This window comes from Poecilia reticulata, chromosome 5, assembly GCF_904066995.2.
Source record: "Poecilia reticulata chromosome 5, P_reticulata-male-v2, whole genome shotgun sequence".
In the NCBI taxonomy this organism is placed as follows: domain Eukaryota; kingdom Metazoa; phylum Chordata; class Actinopteri; order Cyprinodontiformes; family Poeciliidae; genus Poecilia; species Poecilia reticulata.
Window position 1 is genome coordinate 20,300,960 of NC_088834.1, and position 19,160 is coordinate 20,320,119.

Sequence of the window (19,160 nt, forward strand, 5' to 3'; positions counted from 1 at the left end):
ATAAAATAAAATAAACAAATCTAAAAAGTTACTCAAGTAAATGTCATTCAGTAAAATAGTCTTTATCCAGCTCTGCCTGTAACATGGTGGATATTTGATCCCTGTAGTACAAAAACTTTCACCAATATAATTTTCTTGTTGTCTAACAAGCCCCGTATCACAAGGAATACTTTCTATGAAGTTACAGTGGCCAAAAGGCACCGAATAGTAGCGGGAATAAATAAAGTGCGGTGTGTTTGAGGTCGGTGGCGGGGCCTGGGTGGTGCCACTAACTGTAATTATTATGTCGCTGAAAGCTCCTCCTCCGTTCATTCTTAATCCCTCTGGCTCTGCCCGCTAATACTGCGGCTGAAATTCATCCACAAGGATCAGGCGGCCGCGGTAGCAGAGCTCCCTGCTGACTTTATCCCCGCTTGGGACAGTGTGTGTGTGTGTGTGTGTGTTTTTTTTTTGTGACGCGCTCTCGCCGCGGTTTGGTTCCGGGAGACGGAGTCAAGTTTTCAGGGAGAGCCCAGGAGGGTTCAGCCTTTCTTCCTGCTTGAACACCTGAGTGACTTTGACCGAGCGCTATCCCGGTGAGTTTAAAGGCCCTGCCGCTGCCAGTCACTCCGCTTTCACATTATAATCCTCTCTGATGGATGCGGCCCCCTTTCAGAGGATGGCTTTGATTGCTGATTTATCCTCAGCTTGAGTTGCTGATTAAGATAATGGCACATCACATTTTTCAAGCAGCTTGTCAACTTGTTGGTGCTGGGGTTGGTTTTGTTTATTGTTATTATCTGCAGCTCCTCGTTAATAGTGCAGCAGTAGCAACTGGTGCAACTTTTAAGACATGAAAACAGAGATATCCAGGCAACCCTGTCTGGTTTGAACTACTGATTGGAGAAAAAAAACCCACCTTCAGTTGGCAGATTATTATCCCTGAAAAGAGGAGTGTTTCACATACCACTGGTACGCTGCAGTGCTTGGAATGGAGACAAACCAGTTCATGTAACAGACAAGCAGGGAGGAACTAAACCTGATGCTTTTTCTGTCAGACCGCTGACTGTTTGGCTATTGTTTGGTTTTCTGTCTTGTTTTTTCTGCAGGGATCATCATGGCCTCAGCTGATGACACAGAAGGGACCCTGGCTCCTGTGGACTTCATCCAGCTGCAGCATTACATGGAGGGTGAGCTCCTTTCTTTACATCTATGGCAATAATTAGGAAATCCATACACTGAAGTTTGTAAAATGACATAAAAAGTTCAGTTTTTGATTGATTGATTGATGTTTTTGTTTCACTTTCTATCATTGAAACCACCAACTTTAACATATTTTTTATGTAATTATATGAGTTTATGTTGGATGCTTAGGTAGTAATTTCGCTATAAACACCCCTTTTAGCTGCCTTCAGTAGTTACATGTTTGTATTTAACCTCTGTGTAAATACAGCTGCTCTACGGAGGACAGAGATAATAATGTGGAGAAGCTTAAAGCATGGTTAGGTTATAAAACAATGAAGTACTGTTCAATCTATAATCTGATGGAAAGAGAAGGACACCACAGTAAACTTACTATCACATGGTCGTCCACCTAAAGTGAGGAGAGCTTTAGTCAGAAAATCAGCTGTCAGGCCCTTAGTAGCTCAGGAGGAGGATGGGACAAAGTCTCTTTATAAGTGAAATAATAATAATAAAATAATAATAATAATAATAACAAGCTTCTGTATGTTGCTAAAAACATTAGTTTTGTTCTATTTAAAGTGTAATAAGACATTTGCACTAGAAACTAGAGGGGGGAAAAAATGGTAAGATTTTGTGTTTCTGCAGTGAGTTAGAATGGCCCAGTCAAAGTGCAGCTCTAAATCTAATTGAGAACCTACAGCAAGTTTTCAAAACCAGTATCTACGGATGCTCTCCTACTTTTGCAGAAAAGGGTGGTCAGGAATATCTGAGTCTAGGTGTGCAAAGCTGCTATAGGCATCACCCAAACAATGTGCAGATCTATTTGCAGTGAAAGCATTTCTAGGTGCTGATTCAGGGGGGCTAAGAAAAGGCACACCATGCTTTTAAGGAAAATGTCTGAAATTTTGTTTATCATTTCCCCTCTAGCTCACTGTTATATACTACTTAGATAATTGTTGTTGCAACCAATGTTAGCTAAAACTAACAAAATAAGAAAAACTGGAATTGAGATTTTTGTTAGCTGAAATAAATAAAAACGGTAATTAATGGGGGGAAAACTGTAACTGACTGGAACTATGTGGTCCTTTTATATAAAACTAACTAAAATATACTGGAATTATAGATATCATTTGTTTTTTTGTGTTTATTAATCTATTTATTAGCTTTTGGAACTGATATGAAATTGATTATTTTCCTCCCACATAAGCTGTCGATAGATTAGGGCTTTCCATACTCCTCCTGGCAGCACTTTTTGCAAAATGGTGACTGTGAAAGTTTTGAGAAAGTACCAGTCATTTGGTTGATCAACAATAATCAATTTTTTTTTTGAAAACTGTATCTTTTGTTGAGTATTCATTACTCAGTTGATATGTACATAATCACAAAGTGCAGAATTTAAATAGGTCAAAGTACAAATAAACGAAAACTATTACTATAAATAACAAAAACTAACCCAAAACTAAGCAACATATAACTAATAATAACTAATAAAAACTAGCAAACACACTAATTAAAACTGAATTAGGCAAACAAAAAGTCACAACAAAATAAAACTAAACTATAATGAGAAACCCAAAACTATTATAACTCTGGTTGCAATGTAAGAAAAGTTTGAAAAAGTTCATATTAGGGTTTCATTACTTTTGCAAGGACCAGTGTGTTTATTTATGAATTAGTGTAAACCGTTCAATAAGAGCTGAATAAAACCTGACATATGACTGGACACACCCACCGTTCTCTTTGTGTGAGTGGGAGTGTCCAAATAGTTCAGTAGTCCTGCACTTTCACAGACTGAAAGCAGTCCAGTATTAGGAAAGGTCCATAAATGCTAATTGAGATAAGCGAGAGGTGAGCAAAGTCCATTCAGACAAGACCAGTCCACACACCCATCAGGTCGGCCATCTAAATCCTGTTAAAAGTGGCGGCGGCCTCGAGCACCGCCTGACTTGGTGAACTGTGAACACGTCAACTCTCGTTCACCTTCTCTGGAGAAGCCATTAAACTGAACGCCGCGGCTCTGGGGTCAAAGCTAATGCTGAATTATATGGGACCTCTTGACGGGGAAGCTGCACCAATCTAAAAATACTCTGTCTACTCAAAGGCTTTGGTAGAAATGAAATGGGTCCGTAGGCCTTTATTTGGATAATGGATGAATAGATAATTACATGTACCATGTGCTCAGAGGCGGAGTGTGTTTGCTCAGACTGTGGGGCCCAAATGAATGTTTTATAAACACACACACACACACACACACACACACACACACACACACACACACACACACCCACACACACGCACGCACGCACGCACGCACGCACGCACGCATGCACACACACACAGAGTCTATTCATGGTCCCGCTTACTGATACTCCCACCTTTCAGTTGCTCCTTCAACAAGAACAAACCATGATTTGCAATTAGACATAATCAGTTGTATTGTAGGATTTGTTATAATCAGTTCAGATGCAGAAAAGTTAACATTCACTTGTAGTTTATCGCTGAAGTTTTATTTTGACGTCCCCAAAATCCTCCCTGCAGAAAGCAGCTTGAGGGTCAAAGATGTGATTAAGGAGTTTCACCCAGGAGGCCGATACGCCAAGCACACGTCTGGAGAGGTAATTAATGCTTTTTCTAATCAGTCCGTCCGTCCGTCCAGCAGAATTCAGACTAAATCCACCGATTCTGAATTTTGGAAAAACACTTTGTCTAAAACCAAATGTTAAATGTCTGATTAATGTCTGCTTTAACACGCAAGTAAATATTAATTTGTCATGTGACTGTTGATCTTCTCTATTTGGCACTTTAACACTTTTTCTTGGACTAGTTGGAGCAAAACTACTACAGAATGTTTGCAGTTTCACAACTAATGTCACAAAAAACATTTATGTGATCCCCAAAAATTATATCAACCTCCCAGACGTTGATAAAAGTTATTTTAGTGCAATTTTTTAGTAGTCTGGACTCATACTGGGATCAGAACCAAAACATTTAGACATGTGGTGTACTACAAAGTCTACAGAAAATGTGATTCAATTTAGACTTTCAGAATTTGTGTCTTTTTATAATTAAATTTCTTGATCATTTATAGAAACGTTTAACTATCAGAAAAATGTGACTGATAAGCAAGGGTTCAAATACATGAGAAAAACCCGGATAAGGGGAAATTTTATTCAATTCATATTTTAAATATTAACTTTAAGCCTGTCACAATAAACAATAAATCAATTAACCTCATGATAAATTAAAGTGAGCACTTCATAGTCTAATTTACTTATTGTTGTTTCGGTTGTTTTTATTTATTTTGCATATCTAAAATGTTTCCCAGTTCCAGTAGTAAATATTCTTTAGGAATCAAAGTATTTTGGTGTTTGATATTTGAAGATATTTGATATTTGGTGATATTAGTTGAAAATGGTCTCAAAATGACAATATTATCATCTATCACAGTTAGTTCTAGGACAACTTTTTTGTCACATTTGTCACTGTGACACTATTAATTATCTATTTGCTTGACTGCAGTGACTGTGTTTAGAATTTAAGTGAAAAATGAGTTCTTATCCTGGTTGCTGTTGATCTGTGTGAGTGTAAATGTGACCTTTGTCTCTGCTCAGTGCCTCCACCTGGAGGGATTCTGTCTCTTCCTGAAGACGTACCTGGAAGTGGAGAGCTTCCCTCCAAACTTCTGCCAAAAGCTCTTTAACTATTTTCAACAAGCAGAACTAGAGGGCTCTCCAAAAAAGTCCACTCCTCATGGAGGTAATTCATTAAAATACCTGAAATGTTTTCCGTAAGGTAAGGGACGTCAGGAGGAAATGTCTGCTGTTTATGCATGAGTGGGATTCTCAGTATTTCCTTGAAGAGACAGAATAAAGGAATGCTACTAAGACAGTTTGTCTGTTGGTTGGTTTTACTTTTTGTGTCACGTGAAGGAAGCCGCAGGCACTGATTTCATTGATTAGCAGAAAACTAACTGGGATGTTTTCTCCTACTTTGCAAACACGTTAAAGTCTGAAAGTGAAGTTGTCTTGTTTTAATCTCATGTCATGAATTTCCAGTTGCTGCAAAGTGTCTGTCGTTTCAGGTGGGGTTTTTCTTCGTGACGTTTCCTGCTACTTCTCAGTGCTGGAGGAAGGACAGCCACGGGAAAAGCTTGAGTGTTGGTTCATTAATTACTCTAGAACAGATTAATTAAAGATGATTGTGTAGAAATGACTGACAGCTTTTTGTTTGGTTTCAGTTACCTTCAAACTTTACGACAAAGATGGAAACGGACTCTTGGACAGTTCTGTAAGTATGAATGGAACCTTTATGCTTTAATAGGAAAAGAAAGAAAATACGTATTTGCTAATTTTCACGTTACACTAGTTATACATTAAAAGCAAAATTATTAGAGATCCACTAATCAATCACCCACTGATTAAATTATCTTCTTTCCTTTGATCAGCTGTGACTGCTTATCAACAGAAATTCAGTGAAATAAAGAAAAATAAGAAAAATTCTGCACTAAATGACTAATAATTTATTAGTCATTTAGTGCAGAAAACCTAAGAATTCACATTATTATGTCTACAAAGGCACCTATTAACAGCACCTATGTTAATTTTTTGGAAATATATAGTCAGTTAAACCAACCATTTATCTACCTGCTTGTAGTTTTTAATTAAGTACTCCAAGTATCAATCGACCAGAGATCAAAATTAACCAGTACTCCCTTGACTAGCTCTGATATATATATATATATATATATATATATATATATATATATATATATATATATATATATATATATATATATATATATATATCTTTATTTTTTTTTTAGTTTTTTCTATTGAGGAATGTTGCACTTTGTTTCCACTTTTACTCCTGGCTACACTGGATGTTTTGGCTGCTTTTGTTTCTAATCTAATCTTTGTGTCAGGTCTTTCTTTGCACACTGAGATGGATAAGATTATGTAAAAACTCGTGGTCTCATCTCCAGGAAGTGGATCGTATAATTGCGCAGATGATGCGAGCCGCTGATTACCTGGGCTGGGACGTGACTGAGCTGAGACCAGTACAACTTCTGTTTCTATTCTTAGCTTCCCTTAATATGTGCACTATGAAGTATAAGTGTCCTGTTTATGACTGGATAAAATTATGTTTTAGGTTCTCAAAGACATGATGACTGCAATAGACGTTGACGACAGTGGGACTGTCAATCTGGAGGAATGGGTCAAGGGAGGCATGAACAACGTGCCTCTGCTTGTGCTGCTTGGACTGAGGGTGAGCACTTTTTCCATTTATTTCAGTAAAACTTGCAAAGCTCAAATTTTGCAAACATAGTGATATGCTCCAGACTTTTATTTAGGTTCATTTTGGTGACTATGGCTTAAAAATAGAAATGAGAAAATGTGGTTATCATAACATTTAAATATTAAGTAAGGCAAGTAAAAATAGATTTTAAAAAATGAACAGACTTCTTTATGTTTTGGCCAACACAGTCATGGAAAAAGTGCAGCTTGAGCTTTCATGTTTAATGGGAGAAAAGTTGCAGAAGAAGCCCAGATAACGTACGGGGGGGCATATACTACGGTACCTGTTATTTTGTTATTAAAAAACATTTTTTATAGATCTTAGGTGATATTCTTATTGTCTGAGAAACTGAGTCATTCATTAGCTGAAAGTCTTTATATTTGAAAAAGATTACACTGTGCATGAGTTCCACATTTTGAATTTAATTACTGAAATGAATTCAGTTTCGGTAATACTCTAATGTCTTGAGCTGCTCCTTCCACGTGGCCTCGATCTGGTTCGTTTCAGGACTCAACTCTTCACAAGTGTTTTTCTTTTGTCAGTAACTTTGCTTCTCCCTCCTCCTTCCTCACCCACAGATGACTGAGAAGGACGGCCAGCACATCTGGAGGCTGAAACATTTCAACAAACCCACCTACTGCGGCGTGTGTGAGAACATGCTGCTCGGCCTCGGCAAGCAAGGACTCTACTGCAACTGTAAGAGATCGCAGATGCCGGCAGGGGGCAGTCATGCTCCTTCGGGTTTTCTTAACTGGCCTGCTGATGTGTCCGTGTTTTTTCTGTAAGCAGCTCTCTTGTTTGTTTGTTTGTTTTTTATTTATCTTGTAGGTTGTGCTTACACTGTCCACAACCAGTGTGCCAACAAGAATCCTGAGCCATGCGCTCGGACCTTCGTCAAAACCAAAGAGGAAATTGGCGTAAGGAACACAAACCTCACTTTTTATTTCCACTTTTACCGGTTTGGTTTTATTTCTGCTTTCCAGCTTTGTTTATAAGTGAATTTCAGTTTTGTATTAAATCACAGCTCCAGATGTGTTTCAGACAGTATTGTCGCCTCACTTCTTGTTTTTTTTTTTCTTACCCAACAGTGTCTGTAAGCACTTTGACTACAGAGAACATAATAGTGTATTAGTCAGCCAGTGCAACCCATCAGTGTTTTTTAAGTGCGGATTACAGCTGGCACAGTCTGCTCTGTGCAGCTGGTAAATGTCCTAATTCTGCATAAGGACAGACAATGGTCTGCTCCGTCTCCTTTTCAGCGTGTGGCGTCAGCAGCGCCGCAGCTTGCAGGTTTTTACAGAGTCATGTTGCAGACCTCAGCAGTGGGCTGAACAGACGTGCTTTGTCTTCTGGAGGAAGGAGTATTAGAAACATCATGCTTTAATGGTGTTACAGTGGGAACATTTGTTGGCACGGCTGGTGAAAATATGTAAAAGAAAAAAAAAAGGCTTAAAATCAACAAACTGTTTTGTAGTCATGCAAAAATCTAACATTTAATTTAAATCGTTCAGTTGATAAGAAAATCAATGTTAAGAAATGATAGTTACAATTGCTGGTAATCTCTAAAATACATGAAACTAAAGAATTTCTTGGAATTATGCTTTGCTATTTTATTCAGATCAGAGTTTTAAAGCTCTGATTTGCTCTGATGTGATTTTTACTGGAGCTTTTAGTGTTTCTATTGTGGAAATTGAGTTCAATCATTCAAGGAAAATGCAATCAATCATACCTTATTGTTATATTGATATTTAGTTAAATAGAGCCTCCACCACCGGCTCTTCACAAGTTGTAGATTTAGAGAAAATTTGCAAAGAGAAATAGTCAAAGACCTCTCCATTTATACTGCAACTTTATGAAATGTTAAAGAAAAATTCAAGATGAAAAGCAGGTTCAATAAACCTGCTTTTAAAAACTGTTGATTTGTCATACATTTATTTTTTTATTTCTTTGTTTCATGATGTTCTTTCTGCTGTATTATTTTCTTAATTTTGCCGTGAAGGTTGTTGTTGAAACTGGGAATTAAATTAAAAATAAAAGACAACATACTGTCCTGGGACTTGGACAAAGATATTAAGGTGTTTTTCCCCACAATGAATCAATGGAGTGTTGGATTTTTCAGTGAATGATAAAACTGATTCTAGAAAAAAATTATTATTTTTGAGTGGTTCACATTCTTCACATATCTTTACAAGGTGAATGTTTATTGAAAAATGTAAAACCTGAGCTGTCCAAACCCTCCAGAGCTGACTTGTAATGACTCTTTTAAGTCAGTTTTAACATTTATTTAGAACATGAACTTAGACCTAGCAGTTTTTAAATGAATAAAATGAAAATGCAGCAGAATACTCAGCGGTTATGCTTCTGTGTTACTTCAGAAAGCAACTCATGACTGGATCAGAGCTGACTGCAATGCCAGTAAGTGTCAGGTCTGCTTCAAGAAGATCAAAACTTTAGCAGGGAAGCACTGCGTGTGGTGCCAGGAGATGGTGAGGACGATTCTTTGGATACTTTGGCATAAAACCTGAAAGTAGACGTGGTCGTGTTTAGTTACCAAATCTGGTTTATTTTTAAGCGCCACGAAGAGTGCGTTGTGCCCGGCGTACCCAAATGTGACTGTGGCGATCTGAAGGATCATATTTTGCCACCGTGGGTCATCTACCCCGTCTCAAAGGTAAAACGAGAAAACACGTTTTTGCTTTACATTTAGGATCTTTGCAGCTAACTTTTTGTTGGTGCTGCAGGAGGAAGACACCAACCTGCTGAGCGTCACTCCTGACGGCCACATCCTGCAGGTCTGGTACTGCTGAATCTGTTCAGCATCGCTGCATTTATCATCCCAATACCACTGCCTCTGGTAGAGCTTTTATTGTTAATCTTAGCCTCTTTTTCCCATCTGAAATTAGTTGTCCTCTGCATTTGGGATCATTGTGTTGTTGGAACGCCAACAACACAATGATTGAAATACAATGTTGTATTTCAATCATCTGACATTAGGTGTGTATTAAACTACAAACAGCTGAAATAGTCATATTCCCGTCCACAGTGATGCAAATTTAACCTTGACATGGAGGGTACCAGCTGAGAAAGAAGCACCTCCTCCAAAATTAACACGTTTAAGCTTAAGCTTAAGCAATGATTGACCTGTAACAAGAAGTATGATTTAAGGAGTCAAAGTGAGATTTTATAACCTTAGAACACTGAATAAACTATGAAGCACAGCGGTGGCAGAATCATGCTGAGAGTTTGTTTCAATACTATCAGTATAAGTTCTTCCACTTCACTCCAAATCAACAAATAAATGCTTGAAACTGAGACGTCACTAAATATTCTGATGGGACAAAGATCCCAAAACTAATTTTGAAAAGAATAAATCTTTTTTTACAGACTTCTGGAGTTATTCTGAACTCAATTTAACAGACTGGAAATAAGTCAATAAAATTATTTAAGGCAACAAAATGTTAAATATGTAATAAGAAATATTCTGGAAGCTTGTTGAAAGCTACAAACGCTGTGACTGAGGTGAAGAACATCAGTCCAGTTACTAGTGGGGGTGTATTCGAGTCTGTGCTCATAATTTTTATGCACTGTGGAAAATCCAAAATATTTCTAGCTTTGCCGCACAGTTCTTGTGTTAGAAACTCACTAAAGCTGCATATTATGATACATGTGCTCTGTGAAAACGAACATTTCAATAAGTGTATGTAAGCTGCTGACCGTGGCTGTATGTAAACTGACACATTTATCCAAAATCTTAACTAATTCTGTGCTTGTCAGATTACTGAAGAGTATTTGAATTTCTTCTGCCTTTTCCAGATTGCTCCTATTCTAGACACTCATCCTCTGCTGGTGTTTGTCAATCCTAAAAGTGGAGGGAAGCAGGGCGAACGGTGAGCAGCTCTGAAACAATTCAGTTCAACAAACTCTGAGTGAACATGCTCATCTAAAAAATTAGGAAAGTCAAAATTCTTTTGTCACGTGAGAAAGTGAAATAACTTACAGCAACTAAACTTGGTGATATATTGAAATTTCTGACAATGTTAAAATTTTTTGATGCAATTTTGGGTTTTGATTTTCTGTAAGTCATAATCATCAAAATGACAAAAAAAAAGGCTCAAAATATTTCACGTTGTGTAATGAATTTTGATAAGTTTCACTTTCGAACGACAAATATTTTGAATTTTTTCCTAATATTAATTTTTAGATGTACCAGTAATTGAATAGATCCTCTGTGTTTTTACTTATTGTGTTGCTGCTTTGTCCTGTGGGCTGACCTCAGTTGATGGATGTTTTCATGCCTGATGTTTTGTGCAGAGTTCTCAGGAAGTTTCAGGGCCTGCTGAACCCACGTCAGGTTTACAACTTAAGCAACGGAGGTCCCAGTAGAGGGTACAGTGAACCAGCGATATGCAAGCTCATTATGCGCATCTTTTAAAGGATTTTTTTACAGGAAATTTCTTCTTTTAGACTGCACTTCTTTCGAAATCTGCGTCAATTCAAGATCTTGGTGTGTGGAGGAGACGGCACAGTCGGGTGGCTCCTGGATGCTATAGGTACCATGAATCCCTCTTAACTTTACAAGAGAAGACTGGAAGAGCTGATGCTTTAAAGAAATAATGAAATACTTGTGATTTCAGATAAAATGAGCATCTCCGTGCATCCTCCGGTTGCTGTGCTTCCCCTGGGAACTGGGAACGACATGGCTCGCTGCCTACGCTGGGGAGGAGGTAAAAAACAAAACATGCACCGCTACGAGCATCTGTAGCTCAAAGTTGAAACTCTTCTTGTAACTCTGGCAAGGATACGAGGGGTCTGACCTGAAGGAAGTCCTGAAGGAGGTTAAAGACAGTCAGCAGATCCCTCTGGATCGCTGGAGCATCAAGGTGACGCCGAAAAACCCGCAGGATGCAGGCGATCCCGTCCCCTACGAGATCATGAATAACTATTTCTCTATCGGAGTGGTGAGGGGCATCACACATTCATTCATGCAGTTCGATTAAACACAAGCCGTTGCTGCTGCGCTCGTAGATTTGAGCTAAAATGTGATTTTAATTAAAAGTGAATCTGTGTGTGCATGCGTGCAGGATGCTTCCATTGCGCATCGTTTTCACTCCATGAGAGAGAAGCATCCACAAAAGTTCAACAGCCGGTGAGGACTCTGATAAGAGGCGATGTTATCCTCAGTTACCCTCTTTATTCTGGGTTTAGATGAGTCAAAATTCAACCAATCCTGTGGCATCCTGAACTACATCTGGATCAGGCCGTGGTTTTCTGTTTTACATCTTGTGATTCAACATGTTCAGGATTTGGTTTTTGGTCATTTATGTTTACATTAAATACAATAAAAGTAAACATTTCATGTAAATCTCTGTTACTGGAACATTAAAACTGAATCGGGAAACAATTTAAAACATTTTCTCTTTTCTTTTTTTCTCCAAGAATGAAGAACAAGCTTATGTACTTTGAGTTTGCTACTTCTGAGTCCTTCTCATCCTCCTGCAAGAATCTGAAGGATTGTCTGAATATTACGGTAAGAGTTTGAACTTAAATCAGACTCTGCTGCTTTCACAGTTAGAGCCGTTCGATACGGGACATTCTGATATCATACGAAGTAAAAACGGGGTCAGTATAATCGATACCAGTAGCTGTTATTTAAGTGTCACGTCACATATCATCAAACCGCTGACCTTTTTGTGTTTTTTTCCTTTAAATTCTTTTGTTAAAACCTGGGACAAAATTTTGATAGTTTATAGGTGTCTATGAAATACTTTAACATGATAAACAGAAAATAATAGAAAAACAAAACTAATTTGTGTGCATTGTTTCCTAAATAAACAAAGAGCAAAAATATAATAATCTGAGAGCAAATCAAAGCAAATTACATTACAAATATAAAATAAAATTTCAACAGGGAATCTGAGTACTGTATTGTTATTTGTTATTATAGACATTTTGTATTGATATGCCCACCTTTAGTTACCGTACCTAATACTGATACCAAATATATCGTGTCTGCAGCAGAATATTTCTCCAGAAACAGAAGCACGTTCTCATATATTTGAGAGGTTTTGGTGCCTTCCCCGTCAGGAACAGCCTCTAGGATCTGCAATCCTGTTCAATATGTTTAATCGGACAGCATAATTGACACACAGTTCAATGAAAATGGCTCAGAATCAAAATCAGCTCAGAGTGAAAAACACACAGATTGATTCTAAACCCTCTAAACAGAAGCTAGCACCTCCCACCCAGGATCACCTTTGATTCATTTGGAGTTTATCTTTCCATAGTGCTGTGGAAAACCTCTGAACCTGCGCAATTCTTTAGAGGGCATAGCCGTCCTCAACATACCCAGCATGCACGGTGGCTCCAACCTCTGGGGTGAGTCTAAGAAAATTGAAGCCGCGCCCGAAGCGGTGCACAGCGAAGTCATCACCGACCATGAACTTCTCAAAACAGCCACACAAGGTGAGTCTCTGTAAGCAACCGTTCAGCTCCAGCAGCATCCGAGAAACCCCGTTTAAATCTGTACGGGTTTATTTTACGCTTTTCTTTAGATATAAGCGATAAACGTTTCGAGGTGGTGGGGCTGGAAGGAGTCTTGGAGATGGGACAGATCTACACTGGACTGAAGAGCGCCGGGCACCGACTGGCACAGACCTCCGAAATCACCATCAGGTTCGAAACTTAAAGATAAAATGAGCTCCTGTTAGTTTATTTGTGGCCTAAAAGCAATTGATGACATCAGAATGAACAAAATGGTCCATAGTTATTGTTTCCTCCACCTCTGAGGCTGCTTTGCTTTGTTGATCCTGAAAATAAGTAAATGCTGATTGGGACCCGATTTATTTCCTTACAACTGTGAGATTTGTAGGTTTGTCCTCTTTTTTGCTGTATTTTCAAATAATATTACGACACACTGTGTTTAAGTTTTGCCGTCTTTAATTTCCATGTGCAGCACAACCAAAGCTCTGCCCATGCAGATTGACGGGGAGCCCTGGATGCAGCCGCCGTGTGAGGCGAGTAACTATCAATGTTCTCATTTCTGTTGGGCTCTAATGTGATAGACCAACACAAAGTAGTTGATATCTGTAACGTGATAATATAAACATTTTATTTCCCCAAGGGGCAATTTGTTTTGCAGCCAGCAAAGAACAATTTCATTGAAAGATTGAACAAATCACAAGGCAATACTACAAATAACCACTCAAATACAAAACTGAAATTAGAGGAATGTGTGCAAAGAAGAAAAAAGAAAACAAATTTAAAAATTGAAACAAAAATTAACATTAATATCGCTGCAAAACTGCTAAATTAGTTTCTTAGCAATAGGATTACTTTAAGGGTTTTTCATAACATTGGGACTCACTGAGAAAAACACAAAGCATTTTAGTGACACACAAACAACGACAAAATGCAAAGCAGTTTTACTACAAAGTTCAGAACACACACTGTTGGTTTAAAAAAAGATATTTTAATTAAGTAGACACAAAAATGTCGCCCCATCTTGTCTTTCCAGATTCAGATAACTCACAAGAGTCAAGCTGCTATGCTCATGGCTGCACCGACCAAACCGAGCAGCTTCTTTCAATTCAAGTAGCCGTCAGATCTTCCACGTCGGCCGGTCTGCAGGGGCTCACAGCTGAGTATTAAACTCTGAACAAAAGTAACTGTGTTTTATCCTATGTGTTCTTTGTGTTCTTTCCCTGACACGGTTTTATTTTACCCGCTTGAACTACTTGAAAAGAAAAATGTAACTTTGCATGTCTTGAGTCTGAATTGCTGCTTCTGTGTGCCAATTTAAATATAATTCAACCTGTGTTTGTAAAAGGAACCGTCAAATATTCCCTACACTAAAGAGGAATATGAGTTCACTGTGTCTATTTTATGTTGTGATAATGGTTTGTGGTAAAAAAAAAAATGTTTACAGTGGTGTATTGTCAGGTTTCCTCTGTTCTCAATGCAGCTTGTAGTGAAGCGGCTTTGTCTCGGCCTCCAGGTTCTCCCGGGAGCTCGATCACTCTTCATAAAACGCACCGTCAGTGTTTATCCCTTTAAAATAAGGAAAGTCAACAGCGTTGCCAATTTTTACTCTGCGACTAATCTACTAAATGTCTAGGTTTTGTTGCTTAAAGGGTAGAGCTTGCTTAAATGTTGCTTTTATAAAACGGCATTCCTCCATATTTTATTTAGTATAAATTAGACGAGTTGTATGCGTTCATGGATGTAAATTACTTAATGATTTACTTTTGCAAAGTCAACAAGATTGTGACGCTCTTTTACAAAAACATCCAATATTTCTGGAAATTAACCAATGCCAAAATGTGGAGGAATGAAGCCAAAATGTGATTTTTTTTTTGTTTTTTTGGAACGTTGTAAATTATTTGTTCTTATCAATCAAATGCAAGTCCTGTTTTGTCTACATAGGTTACTTGTGCACTTGTGAGTGTGTGTGCATTTATGTATAATTTTAAATATCAATCTGTGTATCTGTCATTTGAATGTTTCTGGTGTTTGTTTTCCTTTTCAATGAAGCTGGTGCAACGTCAGATGTGAAAGGTGTACTAAAATCATTACCAGCTGGATTAAGACAGCTGGTAATGGTTTCATTCTTCCTTCCAGTCCTTGAATTCATCCCGTTTTGACTCTGCATTGCCTCATTCTTTCATACATCACCACAGCTTCAAACATGGATGGTCACCTTTACTGTCTCCTTTGGTACAAATGTTTAAACAGCACTGAAAATACTGTTTTACAAAAGCAGCTTCGTCCTATACGCTAAAACAAACAATGCAGGAAAAGAATCCCAGACTAAAAATTTTTTTTATTTTTTAGTTTTGTGAACATCCGTTCTCAATACATTGTTCAACAATTTTTTTTTGTCAACAGGAGAGCAATTAGTCCTTTCTTACAGATGGCGAGCAGAGAGTTGGAGTCACGTATGGGTTTGATGGTTACCATGGCGACCACAACATGCCACTCTGGATTTCTTTCTTTTTTTTTTTTTTTTTACGTCACTGTTGACGAGTCAAAGTTTTTTCCTTAAGGACATTGTTAGTTGAGCAAAGTGCTGCACAGGATGTAAGATCACCATTAATGTCAGACAAACCTGTCATGTCATAACTGTGCTCAGGCAGACAAGAATTTAAAGATTAGTAATAAATTCCTGCGAACTTTGACCAACTTAAAAAAGAAAAATAAATATATTAAATTTCTTTGTAATGAATTGCTAGGGGTCCTTATGACTTTGAAAGAAATTGACTCAAATTAAAGATGGGGTTTGTCAGAGGAAGATTGAAATAATTTTACAAATTTCTTACATTTATTTACCCTGTTGTTACTAGAAGTTCACTAATGCATTAGATTTGATCTCTGATGTGTTAAAATTAAAGAAACAACTTTTACATGTTAAATTACCCATGCATTTTTACTGAATGTTTACCAGCTATATTGGTTGTTGATTGCATATTTTATTCAGGGTCTATTAGTGGTGTCCAAACTTTTTGCCCAGGGTCCAAAAGTAGCAAATCTAAATTACTGGTGGGCCACAAAATTCATTAAACTAAAAATACAGAAATTAGGTTGTGATTTTTTTTCTTTACTTTTTATTTTTTTAGCTTTACCTGCTCAACAATAACACAATTTTTTTAAAATAAAATCTGTATATCATTATAGATCCAAAACATAAAAAGTCATTTGGACTGTTACCTCATTAAAAGAAAAATAGACAATTTGTCATTTTTATTGGGTCATCAATTGTTTTGTTTTTTTGTTGGCCCAATTTTTTACCATTCTAGACTTGTGGTTAGGAGCCAAACAAAATAATTTCAAGGGCCTCTAATGGCCCCCAGCCCACACTTTGGACACCCCTAGTTTGTCACTTTTAAAGCTATACATTTATTATTTTCACACTTTTTAGAAAGCTTTCAGTTTCCCAGAAATTTCAAAGTTTAGATGCACGCTCAATTAAAGTATGCAGTATATCATAAGTTAGCAGCGGCTGAATCAGTTCACTGAGTTGAGCATTTATTCATCAGTGAATGCATGTGGGAGGCATAACCTCGTGTGCTGCCCACTTAATGAAATTCTAAGTTGGAGTTGGTGAAATCTTATTACAAACATTGCAGCCCACAGCGAGGCAGGCTTCGCAGCAGTGTGGGAGGAAGAGCAGGAAGGCTGTAATCCACAATAGTGAGGTAAAAACCCAAGAGGTTCAGAGCGATGCGGCTGCCAGGATCAAAGGAGGAGGCTCTTACATGAAGGACGGTAGATGATGCAGAGAAACGATGCCTGATCTTTCCATACATATACTTCTAGTAGACCTATTGACATGAAATTTATATCAGATACTGGTAGCAAACTAAGTAATTCATACTTTTCAGAAAAAGCTTTTGTTGATGCTTCACAGCTTCAAGGTCTCTCCTATATGGTTATACAAGTGGCACGTGTTTAGTTGGGATTTTTACTCATCTTTCCACACAAATTGACTCAGATTTCTGGGTTTTTCTTTGTATTTCAACTGAATTAAAATCAGCTGCTCCGTTCTATCAGCTTTGTTTTCTTTCTGTGAAACCAGTTTAAGGTTTTGGCTTAAGATTCTGGCATGATGCTGAAAGGCAGTCCCACATCTTGTTGGTTTTACTTTTGAACCTCAGTGTTAGTTTGATGTTTGATGTAGAAACAAGAAATATGCGATGACCATCCAAACATCTGATTAAACATTATTGTACCAGTCAGTGATTCTTGAGAATAGGGACAAAACAGGTCCTATGGATAAAGCACAAAATTTGAATAAAATATACACAAAATATAATTTTTTCAAATATCTAAATAAACTAACCTGGGTCATGTGAGCACAACAATGTATATTTTCCAGGTATTTGCTGAATATTTTTTTATTTTAAACATTGTAGTCGGTGGATGATGCCTGTAAAATCCCTTGTCCAGGAGCAGAACTCAATACATTATAATAGTTTAAAACAATTTTAAAAATACAAAAATTATATATTATGACAATTAAGTATAAGTATTCATATAAATAATTATAATAGTATCAATAAATTGAATTAAAAATAATTTTTATATATTTTACTACTCCATTGAAATTTGTCCCTAGTTTTTGTCAACACCGTCAGAAATGAAAATAATGTAAAAAAAATCAGGCATTATTGGGAGGCACCAGAATTTCTGAGGACCTCATGACCACTTCCTTTCTCTTCCTTTGCTGAGAGGGCTAGTTAGCTCTGGTTCGCTTAAGTTATTCTTTAGTTTTTTTCTTCTTTTTATTCCTAAGTTTTTTGTCACAACCATGATGTGTCAGCACCATAACTGACAATTTACAAAACTTTGATGAAATTTTGTGAAATAAAAGCTTAATTTTGGTAAAATGTAAAGATTTCATGGACCTGATGAGCTACAATATGGCCTCCTTCAGAATAACATCATATAAATTGAGGTAGTTTGGCTTTTTGTCAACTCCGTCAGATGTCAACTCCATCAGAGTTTTTGTGACTCTTTCAGTGAAATTGTTGTCAAGTCTCACTTAAATGTGCAATTAATTAATTTTAATGTATTTTACATAAATTGCATTACTTCTCATGTACCAAGTATTTCATTTTACTCACTAGTTTGTCACCAAACTAGTGATGGACAGTGCTCCATCATGCACTGTCAACTCTGTCAGATGGACTTTTTGTTGTTTTTTGTTTTAAATAATATTTATCTTGTTTCTTGAGAAGCATTTGTCTGTAAAATGAGTAAAAATGTCACTAACAGGGTCATTAAAAATTATTTTTTATATTTATTTTTGTCAGATGGTGATGACAAAGTTCTGGGTCATGTCGATTAAAAATTACATTTTTTTTTTTAAATGTTGCAACTGGGAGCCTGCACCTTAGCATCTTTACATTTCCAAAACATTATTTGTCATATTTGTATACATAAGGTTGAGAAATAACACAAAAAAGAAGGGAAAATTAAAACCCATTTTGTCCCTATTCTCAGGAATCACTGCCATTATTTCATATTTTATCTAAATATTCTGGAGCAACCTTCAAATGTGCTTCAACATGCTTTTTTCTTCAGCAGTGAAGTCTTTTGCAGTGAACATACACAGAGATACTTTACAAAAACGCTGCACATACTAATTTAAAGTGATTCTAAAGGTTTCTGCTTGCGGTCTTTTGCACTTGACTGAATGTTTTGATTATTATTATGACTCCTATATCAGAAATCTGTTTTACAGTGAAATTATGTTCTTTTCGTTTCCAGATTATGGCCCAACAAGACTCAGTAAAACATCCTAAGTTTTGTTTTACAACAAGAAAACTGCAATTATGCCTTGATCAATTATGGTATTGTTATAATAGGCTGTCCATTAGGAGTAAATCAGAGGTTTCTTGGACAGATGGTGACTGATTTTTCTAAATTAAAAATGACTAATTTGAAATGGTTTATATGTTCAATGCTTATTCCCTGTGTCATTGCGCTTTAAGAATAAGTTAAGGAATAAAGATTTTGGAAGGGTAAAGTCATTTCAGGTGATAATCTTGTGTAAATTTGGCGATGAAAACCCCATTGGAAATACATTTACTAAAAAGTGCGATGAGGCATTTGATATTATCCAGGTAAACAAGCAAGATTTGAACTGATTAAACTGTAAAACTTTATACTAGAGGACTGCTTCCCTGCATTTAACTTAAGCTGAC

General features: G+C 37.0%; 1 protein-coding gene across 1 annotated transcript; it reads left to right on the plus strand.

The window, feature by feature from the left end:
- The first annotated feature begins 69 nt into the window (after positions 1 to 69).
- Positions 70 to 18,256, plus strand: dgkab (diacylglycerol kinase, alpha b). The gene is made up of 24 exons (XM_008409969.3): positions 70 to 575; positions 1,089 to 1,169; positions 3,703 to 3,779; positions 4,776 to 4,920; positions 5,246 to 5,320; positions 5,402 to 5,451; positions 6,146 to 6,220; positions 6,313 to 6,429; positions 7,038 to 7,155; positions 7,288 to 7,376; positions 8,835 to 8,945; positions 9,032 to 9,130; positions 9,201 to 9,251; positions 10,273 to 10,346; positions 10,771 to 10,845; positions 10,924 to 11,009; positions 11,094 to 11,183; positions 11,257 to 11,417; positions 11,541 to 11,605; positions 11,896 to 11,986; positions 12,744 to 12,921; positions 13,011 to 13,131; positions 13,412 to 13,472; positions 13,973 to 18,256. Exons 2-24 carry the CDS (start codon positions 1,097 to 1,099, stop codon positions 14,051 to 14,053), a joined length of 2,163 nt encoding a protein of 720 aa, XP_008408191.1. The 5' UTR covers positions 70 to 575; positions 1,089 to 1,096; the 3' UTR covers positions 14,054 to 18,256.
- Positions 18,257 to 19,160: the final 904 nt, after the last annotated feature.

Coding starts and splice junctions, on each gene's coding strand:
- dgkab (XM_008409969.3), top strand. CDS start 1,097: ATGGCCTCAGCTGATGACACAGAAGGGACCCTGGCTCCTGTGGACTTC. Junction 8,946..9,031: donor GCGTGTGGTGCCAGGAGATG/GTGAGGACGATT, acceptor TTTATTTTTAAG/CGCCACGAAGAGTGCGTTGT. Junction 11,606..11,895: donor CCACAAAAGTTCAACAGCCG/GTGAGGACTCTG, acceptor TTTTTCTCCAAG/AATGAAGAACAAGCTTATGT.